Here is a 13,518-nt window from a genome sequence, read left to right as displayed (position 1 = left end):
CCTAGAGAAAGTCTTTTACTTTTTCTGCCTCACTTAATACTATCCTCACTAGGCAGTAACATGTCAGTAAAACTCCTTAGCACTTGGAGACGTCAGAGAGGTACAAACTGAAAGAAGATTGGCTTTGAGTTGACAATAATTGAATATGGGTGATAGGTACATGGGGCTAGGGGAAGTCATTATAACATTTTCTATAGTTTTAAGTTTGGAATTTTCTATAGTAAAAATTTTAAACTAAGATCTTTAGAATCCTTTTTTTTTTTTTTTTTTTTTTTGATTAATGCTCTTTTTGAGTCAGTGCATGAAATGGATGGTATACAAGATGGACTAGGACTAAAACCTAATCCTGCCATCTAAATACCCTACTTCCACCCCACCCCCAAGGAAACAAATAAGATTCTTCCGTGCCTGGATTTGCAACTTCCCTCTTCTCCTTAGGTTCTGCACATGGTTACCAGAATTATAGCACACTTCCTCCTTCTTGTAAGTGACTAGATAAACCTGTACAGAACACATTAACTTGGTCCCATTTATTAAGTCCCACTGTGAATAAAGTTCTGTGCTGGGCACTGGGAAGGGGGAATATGAAGTTACTTCCCTCTTAGAGGTCCACGAGAAGGAAAACAGAGGCACCCATAACAACCCTGATGCAGTACAGACTCTAAGAGTTGTGCCCTGAAGTAGAGCTACAGCAGTTTGAGAGCGAGGAATTTTGTCAAACAGATGACTTCTTGATAGTGATACAAACTACTGAATATTATCTTCAAGGAAAAGAGAATCTTTTTTGCTCCTGTTTGCAGTTCTGGCTGCTAAGACCAGGGCTCCATCAGATAAACTTCCCTCTGTCTTCTGAAAAACTCAAATTGACTGCAGTTACCAATGTGCTTTTTTCCCCTCTTTTTCTTTTAAATTATAGCCTTACTTCTCGTCTGCCAAAAACTGGAGAAACCATCCATGGACATAAGTTTTTTATTGGCTTTGGAGGGAAAGGTGCCAACCAGTGTGTCCAAGCTGCTAGGCTCGGAGCAAAGACATCCATGGTATGCAAGGTAAGCATAAAGTACAGTGAAGAGGGTTCTAGAGGCAAGAACCTGGTTAAGACATGAGCTCGTTTTTTTTTATAACCTATTTAAAATGAGCAATTCAGTGGCATTTAGTATATTCACAGTGTTATACAACCACCATATCTATCTAGTTCCAGAACATTTCCATCATTTCAAAGTAAAACTCCTTACCCATTAAGCAGTTTCTCCCCATTCCCCCTCCCCTCAGCCCCTGGCAACCACCAGTCTGCCTTCTGTCTCTATGGATTTATCTATTCTGGATATTTCCTATAAATGGAATCATATGATATGTGACATTTTGTGTCTGGCTTCTTTTACTGAGCATAATGTTTTCAAGGTTCATCTACCTTATAACATGTATCAGTACTTTTATTCCTTTGTGGCTGAATAATATTCCATTGTATATACCAGTTTGTTTATCCATGTATCTGTTGATGGGCTCTCCCCACCTTTTGGCTGTTGTGAACAGTGCTGCTATAAACAAGTACATGTACTTGCATGTTTAAGTAGCTGTATGGGCCTTTGAGAGGCTCATTGTTTTTAAAGATTTAAATAGGAGAGAGTAATCTTCCTTGTCCTTTGTATTAGTTTCTACCTCACTGAATCCTCTGGGAAGTAGCAGTCCTCAAATAACTTAATGCTGCATTCCCTGAATTTAACAAGTTTATAACTGGAGAGTGAGAAGTGAGGGGAATTAGCCTACTCTGTTGGGTTACTGTGGTCCAGCTTCTAAACAACGGCATGAATCATCTTGTTTTTAGCAAGTTTCACTCCAGCAGCATGGCTTTTGGAAACTTGGTCTAATAACTGGTGGTTTCCTCACCTCTAAGCTGTTTTCTTCTAATGCTATATCTCAGATCAGAACGGAATCTGGGCCTTAATGAACTGCACATATTGATCTTTAGTTCTGTTTTCAGGTATATTAAGAAAAGACATATAAAATATGGAAATCCTGTTTCTAGCCATTCTACTGAAATTATTAAAAATAAAACAAAATTTGCTGCCAAAGTTTCCATTTTTGCATCTTTAATGAAATTTTAAGATGCTAGCTAGCATTATTGGTATAACGGGAAAAGTCATTTATTTGCTTTAGGAAAGCTAGCTAGAGTCTGCACGGTAGAGGATAAGAAAAACAGGAGAAATTTAAAAGAATAATCTCTCTCTTGTGAGCTGGGTAGATTTTACCAAAATTTCTCTGAAATGTCATTTCCCATTGTATACAGCACTTTTCTCTTCACAGGAGTCTTCAAATGATGTATAAAGTATACAATTATCACTTCATCTGCTAAGGAACTATATCTTTATTCTAATTGATGATATAATTCTTACCTGGCTATTTGGTCAAAAACATCACATGAAGCACAAAATTCAAATTAAGAAACCTTCACTTGCTAAGGCTGAGCTCTTTAATATTTTTAAAATATCAATTAGCAATTAATTATTGATGACCTATTATGTGCTAAGAATTATGGGACTGGGAGAAGGAGCTGATTAAAAGTATTAGGCCTGACCCATCCTATACCTGATTAGAATTGGGGGTTTGGGGAACAATCAGATGGTGCAGGCTTTAAGTGGGGCTTGGGAAGTGAAAAGAGGATGGTATCATCCTCTTTTTCCCATGGCTGGGAAACCTGGACAGAGAATTAGTACTGGTATTGGAAGAAAGGTACCAAAAATGGGTACCCTGGGCAGAGGGGAGTCCCCTAGAGTTGGAGATACGAAAGGAGAGTTTAGAGAACCCCCTGTTGGAAGCTTTATAAAAGCTATTCCTGTAGCCCATTAAAGTCAAAAATGGATGTCCCCTGCAATCTCATCCAACTCAAAGATTTTGAGGTTGGTTTTATTTTAGGTCTGTTGAACTTGAGGCAAAGAGAAATGCAAAATAGAAATATTTGAATTGTGGAATGGAACTTTGGAAATGAATCATTAAACCATAGGAGTGGAGGTGAGCAGAATAGAAGACAGAGGGCTGTATTTTGGGAAATGCTCCAGTAAGAAGGTTGATTAAACAGTGGTGTTGTTTGTTTTATTCTGATCTGTGTGTGCTGGTTATGTGAGCACCTGTACAATTCTGAAAGTTCTTTATGTCTACAGTGCCTGATCTAGTCGTCTGTTGTTTAGCCCCACAGTGAAATTTACCCTGATTGTCTATACTGAAAGGACATGGAAACACGGCCTCATCTAAAACCTGCACAAGTTTACTTTGCTTAGATACCCTGAGGGACCTTTAGATGTAGATTTATTTAAGCTTAAACAAATTGCATTGTATTCTTAGGCTTCTTAAAAATAAAAATAAAATATCCTTTGTAATAAGAGTTATTGTTAACCATTAATCATGATATTTCATTCAATTGTGAGGTATATTTTTATTGAGCAAATTAACCTAACTGCCTTATAGCAGTTTCTTAAAGATAACAAATTCCAAGTAGAAAACCAAAATCATTAAATTACTCAAGATAAAAATGAACAGATGAAGCAAAAGAAAAACAGGTAGAAAATGTTCTATGGCTTTCTTAGCAACATTAACCTCTCTACTACTGCCTTGCAACAAGCTCAGATTCGAGCTCTGACGAAGGAACACTGTTTGTTGACACAGGTACAGCTTACACTGAACTCAGGAGAAATGTCTCTCAGTTGTGATGAGGGCTGCTAAACAAGAATCCATCAACATGGGTACAGTGATACACGTGTAATGAAAGACTTCCAGAAGTTAAGAGTTGTGCAGTCAGTACTCAACTGAGTCATGGGCCAAGGTCATGGGCCAAGGATAATTGGAGGTGATGTTTTGACATTAAAAATTCAGGCAGATATAGAAAATGAAGGTCTACTTGGCAGGGCAAAAAGCCTGTTAGGATACATTGCATCGGATCTTACCCGATTTAAGTATTTCCTCTTCCTCCATTCCACTGAAGCCAAATGTTAGAAGGAAGTTATTTCTAAACATCAAAAACCAGCAGCTCAGGAGGACCATGGTAGGATAAACAGCTCAAGGTTCAATAACCCAGCATGAGCCCAGGGTCCTTGCTTCCCATGAGGGTAGAAAGAAGCCATGAGCAGGTGTGGACCCTGACAACCCACACAGCAAATCAGCAAACAGGGAGGACCTTCACAAAATCACCTGGTCTCGCCTCCTTCACACAATGGGATAGTCTAAACTGTCATATAAGCAGTCATCTATTTTCTCTTAAGGATGGTCAGATTCATATGCATATTTAAAATAGATAACCAACAAGGCCCTACTGCGCAGCACAGAGAACTCTGCTCAGTATTCTGTAATAACCTAAATGGGAAAAGAATTTGAATAGATACATGTATGTGCATACACTGAACCCTTTGATGTACACCTGAAACTAACCCAACATTTTTTAATCACTGTGCTCAAATATAAAAATTTTTTATTTTTTAAAGGCATAAAGGTCTGTGACAGAGGCAGTATGTTAGAGCAGTTCTACTCAAAATCTGGTCCTCAGGGCAACCTGTCACTGATCAGGACAGTACAGAAACTTGAGAGTAAGCAGTTAGGAGCATTTTCAGCAATCTGAAGGTACCGTTATAGCTATTGAATATAACAGTAATAAATTAGGCCTTGTATTTTGTATGACTCGTATTTTTATTTTACTGTTATATTTTAAAAATTATTAGTTCATAATGTATAGAAAATGAAAAAAAGAAAAAAAAAAAAAAAACAGAAACCTGATCCTTCACCATAAAAAACTTGAAAAGCAATGTATCCATCACGTTAGCCATAAAAGTACCCTTCTAAATGTTAGATCGTGTGCTAAGTTGCTTCAGTCATGTCCAGCTCTTTGCGACCCTATGGACTGTAGCCCACCAGTCTCCTCTGTCCATGGGATTCTCTAGGCAAGAATACTGGAGTGGGTAGCCATGCCCTCCTCCAGGGGATCTTCTGACCCAGGGATCAAACCTAAGTCTCTTATATAAGTCTTCTGCATTGGCAGGCGGGTTCTTTACCACTAGTGTCACCTGAGAAGCCCTCTATGTTAGATTACTGTGGGACAATCCACTGATTGTGCACTGAGATTTTAATCTTCAAAGATCAAAACCTAAGTCACCAGGCCTTTATAGATAATATACATAAGGAAGTGAAATCTCTTTTCTGAACTCTGTTGAAAGATAACTGGCTAAAATTAGTTGGCTGTATTGATAGAAATGCATGTTCAAACACTAGGATCCTATGACCCTAACCAATATGACTCATATAGGAAGAATGGAAGAAACAGTTGGATTATCACAAACCCACCACCACTCTCAGATAAGCAGGCCTGATAATGGAGATTGAAACATTAACTTTGCATGTTAAAAGCCATCATTCAGTAAGGGTAAACACCCATTTATCTAGGATTTAAACAACCAGACAGCATAAACTGGAATTTTATGTATTCTTCTTTCATCTTTTATGATAAAGCCACAAATGACAAGTTACAAAATTACTATGAGGGTTTTCCTCCAAAAAAAAGCAACTGCTGAGTTTTGTTATGCGACAACAAATGCAGCTTATAGTCTCTTCAACATGCTGTTCATTGTGACCCTCAGGCACTGAAAAGCCACAAAATCTCTTGAATCACAAAGATTAAATTATGTTCAACTTAGATTTACTGTTAATTGTATCTTCATGTATTCTAACTTTAAAACTCAGGAACCTGTTTTAATACATGTGATCATTTTTTTAGCAGTATATATCATTTCATGTGTCCCTGGGTATGCTATCTTGGTCCCCTGTTTCATTTACCTCAAGTATATGTTGATGGGTGCAATTACTAGATATTTTCTGCCATTCAAGGATTCCAAGCAGCCCATCACTCCTCACCCATTTGACAGTGTTGGTTATCATGACTGCACTAACCGCAGTTACTCTCCTCAGCACTGGTCATACCTCTGGACTGTGGAAGCCACTAAGTGGCCCTCCCTCGATGCAGAGAGATATTTCCAGTCCTCGGAGTGAATGAAGCACCTCAGTGCCCTCAGCATGAGGAACTGCTCTTGTTCCCAACACCATCCAGCCCTTTACTTTTCCATGATCCTAATTCACATCTCTCCACAGCCGCACTGTCCAATACACTAGCCACTGGCCACATGTGGCTATTTATATCTCAATGTAATTCAAGTGAAATTAAAAATTGAGTTCTTCATCAGAAAGAGAAAAATAAATATCATATATTAACACTTATGTATGGAATCTAGAAAGATGATACTGATGAACCTATTTGCAAGGCAGCAATGGAGATGCAAACCTAAGAGAATAGACTTCTGGACACAGGGGGACAGAGGGTGGGAAGGAGGGGGTGGAACAAATGGAGGTAGCATGGAAGCATATACAGTAACATTTGTGAAATAGATAGCCAGTGGGAATTGGCAGTATGACTCAGGGAACTCAGACCGGGCCCTGTGACAGCCTAGTGGGGTGGGATAGGAGGGAGGTAGCAGGGAGGCGCCAGAGGATTGGACATATGTATACCTATAGCTGATCCATTTTGATGTATGGCAGAAACCAACACAACATTGTAATTATCCTTCAATTAAAAATAAAGAAAAAAAAATGAGTTCCTCAGTCATGCTGGCTACATTTTCAAGTGTCTGTATTGGGCAGCACAGATATAGAACATTTCATGATTGCAGAAAGTTCCATTCTACAATGTTCAGGTAGGGCTGAAACCTGGGATTTCCTGAAGAGCACCTGAGTTCCATAAGTTACCTTGGCTTATGTGTGAGTGGTTGTCCCTAGTTGCTGCTGACTTGGCTTCTTTCACCTGCAACAGCCTGACACAGGCTACCTCAGACTATGTGGTTTTCCCAGAATCTTTCTTCCTGAAAGTATTTCACTGCTGCAACCAAAAGAATGTGAGGGTGCCTTCAAGAAGGCTGTTCAAAGAAAAACCTTGGCTAGAAGCTTCCTGTAGCCATAATCAGCATAGTCTGGATGCCTGTAAGTCATGTCCCTTTTAAGAATGATAAGCTAGATTCAAGGAAAATGAACAGACAAGCAATTAAGACAATCAAATACTTACAGAACACCTTTAGTGCACAGGACTGGGGGAGGGATAAATATATGCTAAGCTAGAGTCTCCAGTAAGCTTTTAGGAAGACGAGACTTTAGGACTGGGCAAACATGATAAGATGGTATTCAATTAAGTGTTTAATTATATGGTATCCATGAGGAATGCTGTAGGAGTTCTGGAAATGAAAGGAATAACAAGGGCTAGAATCGAGAAGGTAAGCCTTAAGTTGATGCTTGAAAAACAGGTGAGGTCTGATTAGGTAGAGGAGAGACGAAAGGACTTCTGAGTTCTTGTAAGTAGAAGGCAAGGAAATAGGCATAAATATATTGTACTCACAGCATGTTTTTAACACAAACACTGACCATTCAAGTTAGGAGTGCCTCTACTAACCACTCTGAAAAACAGAAATCCTACTATTTTGCCAACTGTGAGTTTTGGAGAAATATAAGCAAGGGGAAGCAAGCCTGGGCCATGTCAAAATCAGTCTGGAGTCAGCAAACACAAGCCAAAGAAAGCTTTCGGATTTTACAGTACCTTAATGCCAGTGTTGGACCCTGATGGGCCCCTTGCCCTCAGCAGATTCTGCAGGTCCCTTCAGGCTCCCACTGAGCTGACCCCCCAATGGAAACCAAGCAGGACTATGCTCCCGCTCTTCACTTCCACTCAGACACAGCTTTCCAGACACTCTCCGAGCTCTAACAATGCAACCAGCAGCCTTGACTGGAGGCCACACATTGTAATCACCTGGGGACCTTGCCACTGTCCCACCGGCCACAGGGGCTGGTTTAATTGGTCTGGGGTATAACCTGGGCATCCTCAGGCTGAGAAATCTTGGCTTCCTACCTGCCTGAGATAACTCATACAAGTCCCACCCTACAGCCTGGGTCAGGTGGAACAGTTTACAGCAAACTGTAAAGCATTTTAATTAGGATAATAGCAGAACTGAAATTCAGTTCCAGATGCACTGATTCTCACAAGCGCCATTTTGCCTCATGGCCACATTTAAAGTTTTCACACATTTGACAGCCAAAGTGTGAAGGGAAAATGGGAAAGCTTCCAACAATGCCCATGAGGATTTCTTTGTAACTGTCATTATTCCAGGGGTCTTGCCCTTGTAGCATTCACGGTGGTTTTCAAGGTACTTTCACTTAGCTGTCAGTGATGGGCAATGAATGACTCCTTTGAAAGTGAAAGTGAAGTCACTCAGTCATGTCCGACTCTTTGTGACCCCATGGACTGTAGACTACCAGGATCCTCAGTTCATGGGATTTTCCAGGCAAGAGTACTGGAGTGGGTTGCCATTTCCTTCTCCAGGGGATCCTCCCGACCCAGGGATCGAACCCAGGTCTCCCGCATTGTAGGTAGACGCTTTACTGTCTGAGCTACCAGAGTAGCCCAAATGACTCCTTTACTTGGCTTCTATTCCTCTGACTCCTGGTTCAGTTTAGTTCAGTTCAGTCACTCAGTCATGTCTGATTCTTTGTGACCCTGTGGACTGCAGCACACCAGGCTGTCCTGTTCATCACCAACTCCCAGAGTTTACTCAAACTCAGGTCCATCCAGTCAGTGATGCCATCCAACCACCTCATCCTCTGTCATCCCCTTCTCCTCCTGCCTTTAATTTTTCCCAGGATCAGGGTCTTTTCCAATGAGTCAGTTCTTCACATCAGGTGGCCGAAGTATTGAAGTTTCAGCTTCAGCATCAGTCCTTCCAATGAATACTCAGGATTCATTTCCTTTAGGATTGACTGGTTTGACCTCCTTGCAGTCCAAAGGATGCCCAAGAGTCTTCTCCAACACCACAGTTCAAAAGCATCAATTCTTCGGGGCTCAGCTTTCTTCACCGTCCAACTCTTACATCCATACATGACTACTGGAAAAACCATAGCTTTGACTAGACGGACCTTTGTGGGCAAAGTGATGTCTCTGCCTTTAAATATGCTGTCTAGGTTGGTCATAGTTTTTTTCCCAAGTAGCAAGAGTCCTTTAACTTCATGGCTGCAGTCATCATCTGCAGTGATTTTGGAGCCCCAAAAAATAAAGTCTGTCATTGTTTCCATTGTTTCCCCATCTATTTGCCATGAAGTGATGGGACCAGATGCCATGATCTTAGTTTTCTGAATGTTGAGTTTTAAGCCAACTCTCTCACTCTCGCTTTCGCCAAGAGGTTCTTCAGTTCTTCACTTTCTCCCATAAAGGTGGTATCATCTGCATATCTGATGTTATTCATATTTCTCCCAGCACTCTTGATTCCAGGTTGTACTTCATCCAGCCCAACATTTTGCATGATCTACTGTGCACATAAGTTAAATAAGCAGGGTGACAATATACAGCCTTGATGTATTCCTTTCCCACTTTGGAACCAGTCTGTTGTTCCATGTCTGGGTCTAACTGTTTCTTCTTGAGCTGCATACAGATTTCTCAGGAGGCAGGTAAGGAGGCCTGGTATTCCCATCTCTTAAAGAATTTTCCACAGTTTCTTGTAATCCACACAATCAAAGGCTTTGGCACAGTCAATAAAGCAGAAATAGATGTTCTTCCGGAACTCTCTTGCTTTTTTTATGATCCAACAGATGTTGGCAATTTGACCTCTGATTCCTCTGCCTTTTCTAAATCCAGCTTGAACATCTGGAAGTTTGTGGTTCACATACTGTTCAAGCCTGGCTTGGAGGATTTTAAAGCATTAGTTTGCTAGAGTGTGAGATGAGTGCAATTGTGCAGTAGTTTGAACATTCTTTGGCATTGCCAAAATGACAAATGAAAACTGATCTTTTCCAGTCCTGTGGCCGCTGCTGAGTTTTCCAAATTTGCTGACATATTGAGTGCAGCACTTTAACACCATCACCTTTTAGGATCTGAAATAGCTCAACTGAAATTCCATAACCTCCACTAGCTTTGTTTGTAGTGATGCTTCCTAAGCCCCACTTGACTTCTCATTCCAGGATGTCTGGCTCTAGGTGAGTGATGACACCATCATGGTTATCTGGGTCATGAAGATCTTTTTTGTATAGTTCTTTGTGTATTCTTAGCATCTCTTCTTAATATCTTCTGCTTCTATTAGGTCCATACCATTTTTGTCCTTTATTGTGCTCATCTTTGCATGAAATGTTCCCTTGGTATCTCTAGTTTTCTTGAAGAGATCTCTAGTCTTTCCCAGTCTATTGTTTTCCTCTATTTCTTTGCATTGATTACTGAGGAAGGCTTTCTTATATCTCCATGCTGTTCTTTGGAACTCTGCATTCAAATAGGTATATCTTTCCTTTTCTCCTTTGCCTTTAGCTTCTCCTCTTATCTCAGCTATTTTAAGGCTTCCTCAGACAACCATTTTGCCTTCTTGCATTTCTTTTCCTTGGGGATGGTCTTGATCACTGTCTCCTGTACAATGTCATGAACCTCTGTCCATAGTTCTTCAGGCATTCTGTCTATCAGATCCAATCCCTTGAATCTATTTGTCACTTCCACTGTATAATCGTAAGGGATTTGATTAAGGTCACACCTGAATAGTCTAGTGGTTTTCCCCACTTTCTTTAATTTAAGTCTGAATTTGGTAATAAGAAGTTCATGATCTGAACCACAGTCAGCTCCTGCTGTTGTTTCTTCTGACTGTATGGAGCTTCTCCATCTTCGGCTGCAAAGAATATAATCAATCTGATTCGGTATTGACCATCTGGTTATGTCCATGTGTAGAGTTCTCTCTTGTGTTGTTGGAAGAGGGTATTTGCTATGACCAATGCGTTCTCTTGGCAAAACTCTGTTAGCCTTTGCCCTGCTTTATTTTGTACTCCAAGGTCAAACTTGCCTGTTACTCCAGGTATCTCTTGACTTCCTGCTTTTGCATTCCAGACCCCTATAATGAAAAGGGCATCTTTTTTGGGTGTTAGTTCTAGAAGGTCTTGTAGGTCTTCATAGAACCGTTTAACTTCAACTTTTTCAGCATTACCGGTTGGGGCATAGACTTGGATTACTGTGATATTGAATGGTATTTGCCTTGGAAATGAACAGAGATCATTCTATCATATTGGGGGTTGCACCCAAGTACTGCATTTCAGACTCTTTTGTTGACTATGAGGGCTACTCCATTTCTTCTAAGGGATTCTTGCTGACAGTAGTAGATATAATGGTCATCTGAGTTAAATTCACTCATTCTAGTCCATTTTAGTTCACTGATTCCTAAAATGTTAATGTTCACTCTTGCCATCTCCTGTTTGACCATTTCCAATTTACCTTGATTCATGGACCTAACATTTCAGGTTCCGATGCAATATTGTTCTTTACAGCATCTGACTTTACTTCCATCACCAGTCACATCCACAACTGGGCACTGTTTTTGCTTTGGCTCCATCTCTTCATTCTTTCTGGAGTCATTTCTTCACTCTTCTCCAGTAGTATATTGGGCACCTACCGACCTGGGGAGCTCATCTTTCAGTGTCATATCTTTTTGCCTGTTCATGGGGTTCTCAAGGCAAGAATACTGAAGTGGTTTGCCATTCCCTTCTCCAGTGGACCACATTTTGTCAGTGGTCTTATGGTTATCAACTTCCAGTTGCTGGGGAGGAGGCTTACGTTTGAGTCAGAAGTAAACAAAGGAGATTGGGAGATGTTCATTTCTCTCATCCTTTTTTAAAGTAAATTCAGAAGAATAAATAAATGTGTAAGACATTTTGTGGGAGAGGAAATAGGGAAGATGGCATTCTTTTATGGCCACCTGATGCAAAGAGCTGACTCACTGGAAAAGACCTTCATGCTGGGAAAGACTGAAGGCAAAAGGAGAAGGGGGCAGCAGAGGATAAGATGGTTAGATAGCATCACCGACTCAACAGACATGAATTTGGGCAAAGTCTGGGAGATGATGGAGGCCAAAGGCACTTGGCATCTGCAGTCCATGGGGTCACAAAGAGTCAGACATGACTTAGCAACTGAACAACAACAACAAAACATTGCACAAGTCATCTGTGCAACTCTGCAATGCACGAATAAAAGGACTTTTTAAGTCCTTTTTAAATAGGACTCAGATCTCCATTGCTTATTGTCCACATTTCAATACAATAAACATTGGAACCTAGGCATAGATATGCTCCCAGTTGACTATATTGTTCTTATGAAAGGAATAAGATATATAGCTTTATATATATATTCTGATGCGAAGAGCAAGAGTGTACTCATTGGAAAAGACCCTGATGCTGGGAAAGCCTAAAGGCAAAAAGAGAAGAGGGTGGCAGAAGATGAGATGGTTAGATAGCATCACCGACTCTGTGGACATGAATTTGAACAAATTCCAGGAAATAGTGGAGGACGGAAGAGCCTGGTGTGATACAATCCATGGGGTTGCACAGAGCTGGACACAACTTAGTGACTGAACAACAACAAATTCTGTATGAGACTATAATGGTGGGTACATGTCATACACTTGTCAAAACCCAAAGATTGTACAATACCCAAGTGGACCCGAATGTAAGCTATGGAGTTAAAGTGATAATGATGTGTCAATACAGATTGACTAATTGTAACAAATAGGCCACCTTACTCATGTTGTCTATGACTGGAAGAGTCCAAAGGAAAAACAGAAGTATCATTACCAGAATGCATGCTAGGATGCTAAACAACAGAATTCAACTGTACCAACTTACCCAAGTTAGCTAGGGCTTTTTAAATTCCCTCCTCTTTGCCCCCATGTCAGGATCAGAGGAGAAGATAAAGAAGATTCTAAAACACCAGGCAGGTCATTCCAAAGTTGTCTTCATGTATAGTGATTTATAGTATATTAGTATATACTATAGATAGTACAGATATATAGTATGAATAACTGAGATTCTTCATAAATATTGAGGATTGTTGATGGTGGACAGCTCTATCACAATGGGAATTTTCATGTGAACAGATCAAATTGAGAATGAAGCTATGGAACTTGTGACAGTCATTAAATGCTTCACATTTTAGGCAGGATATAAATGGAATATTAATATATAAAAATTCTTTGGGTTGAAATCAAGTCTAGTGTCTTACATTAAGAAGATTAATTAGTTAATGTTTATAAAGTACCATGCAGATATGCCCTTTTAAAATGCTAAGTATTCTAAAAACTACATTGTAGCATTTTACTAAGTGTAAAACATCTAATGTTCATCATTTCTTTGGTACAGGTTGGCAAAGATTCCTTTGGCAATGATTATATAGAAAACTTAAAACAGAATGATATTTCTACAGGTAAAATTTCATCTTTCTTTTTTTTTTTTTTTTAAATTTCATCTTTCTTAAAGTTAGTTTTTATAACTTTCTTCTGGAATCTGGTTATAAGAAAAGTCGAATGTAGAATAGAGTTATTAGATCCTCCCCTGGTGGCCAGAGAATTTTTATGCTCAGCTTTGTCTAGTCTTGCTTGACTACCCTTTGGTTACTTCTTTCATATACATTTCTCCAGATGGGAATAAAATGGTAGG

At 39.9% G+C, this 13,518-nt stretch overlaps 1 protein-coding gene across 4 annotated transcripts in view; it reads left to right on the top strand.

The window, feature by feature from the left end:
• The window catches only part of RBKS (ribokinase), a 132,894-nt gene that overhangs the window by 29,744 nt on the left and 89,632 nt on the right, over positions 1-13,518 (top strand). For all 4 annotated transcript variants that reach the window (XM_061155069.1, XM_061155066.1, XM_061155068.1 and 1 more), the window contains exons 2-3: positions 917-1,049; positions 13,222-13,285. In XM_061155069.1, coding sequence (XP_061011052.1) covers positions 917-1,049; positions 13,222-13,285 — 197 coding nt within the window. The remainder of the gene's footprint in view (positions 1-916; positions 1,050-13,221; positions 13,286-13,518) is intronic.

This window comes from Dama dama, chromosome 11 (genome assembly GCF_033118175.1).
Source record: "Dama dama isolate Ldn47 chromosome 11, ASM3311817v1, whole genome shotgun sequence".
In the NCBI taxonomy this organism is placed as follows: Eukaryota; Metazoa; Chordata; class Mammalia; order Artiodactyla; family Cervidae; genus Dama; species Dama dama.
The sequence above is the reverse complement of the archived record's forward strand: the minus strand, read 5'-3'. Positions and strand labels throughout refer to the sequence as shown.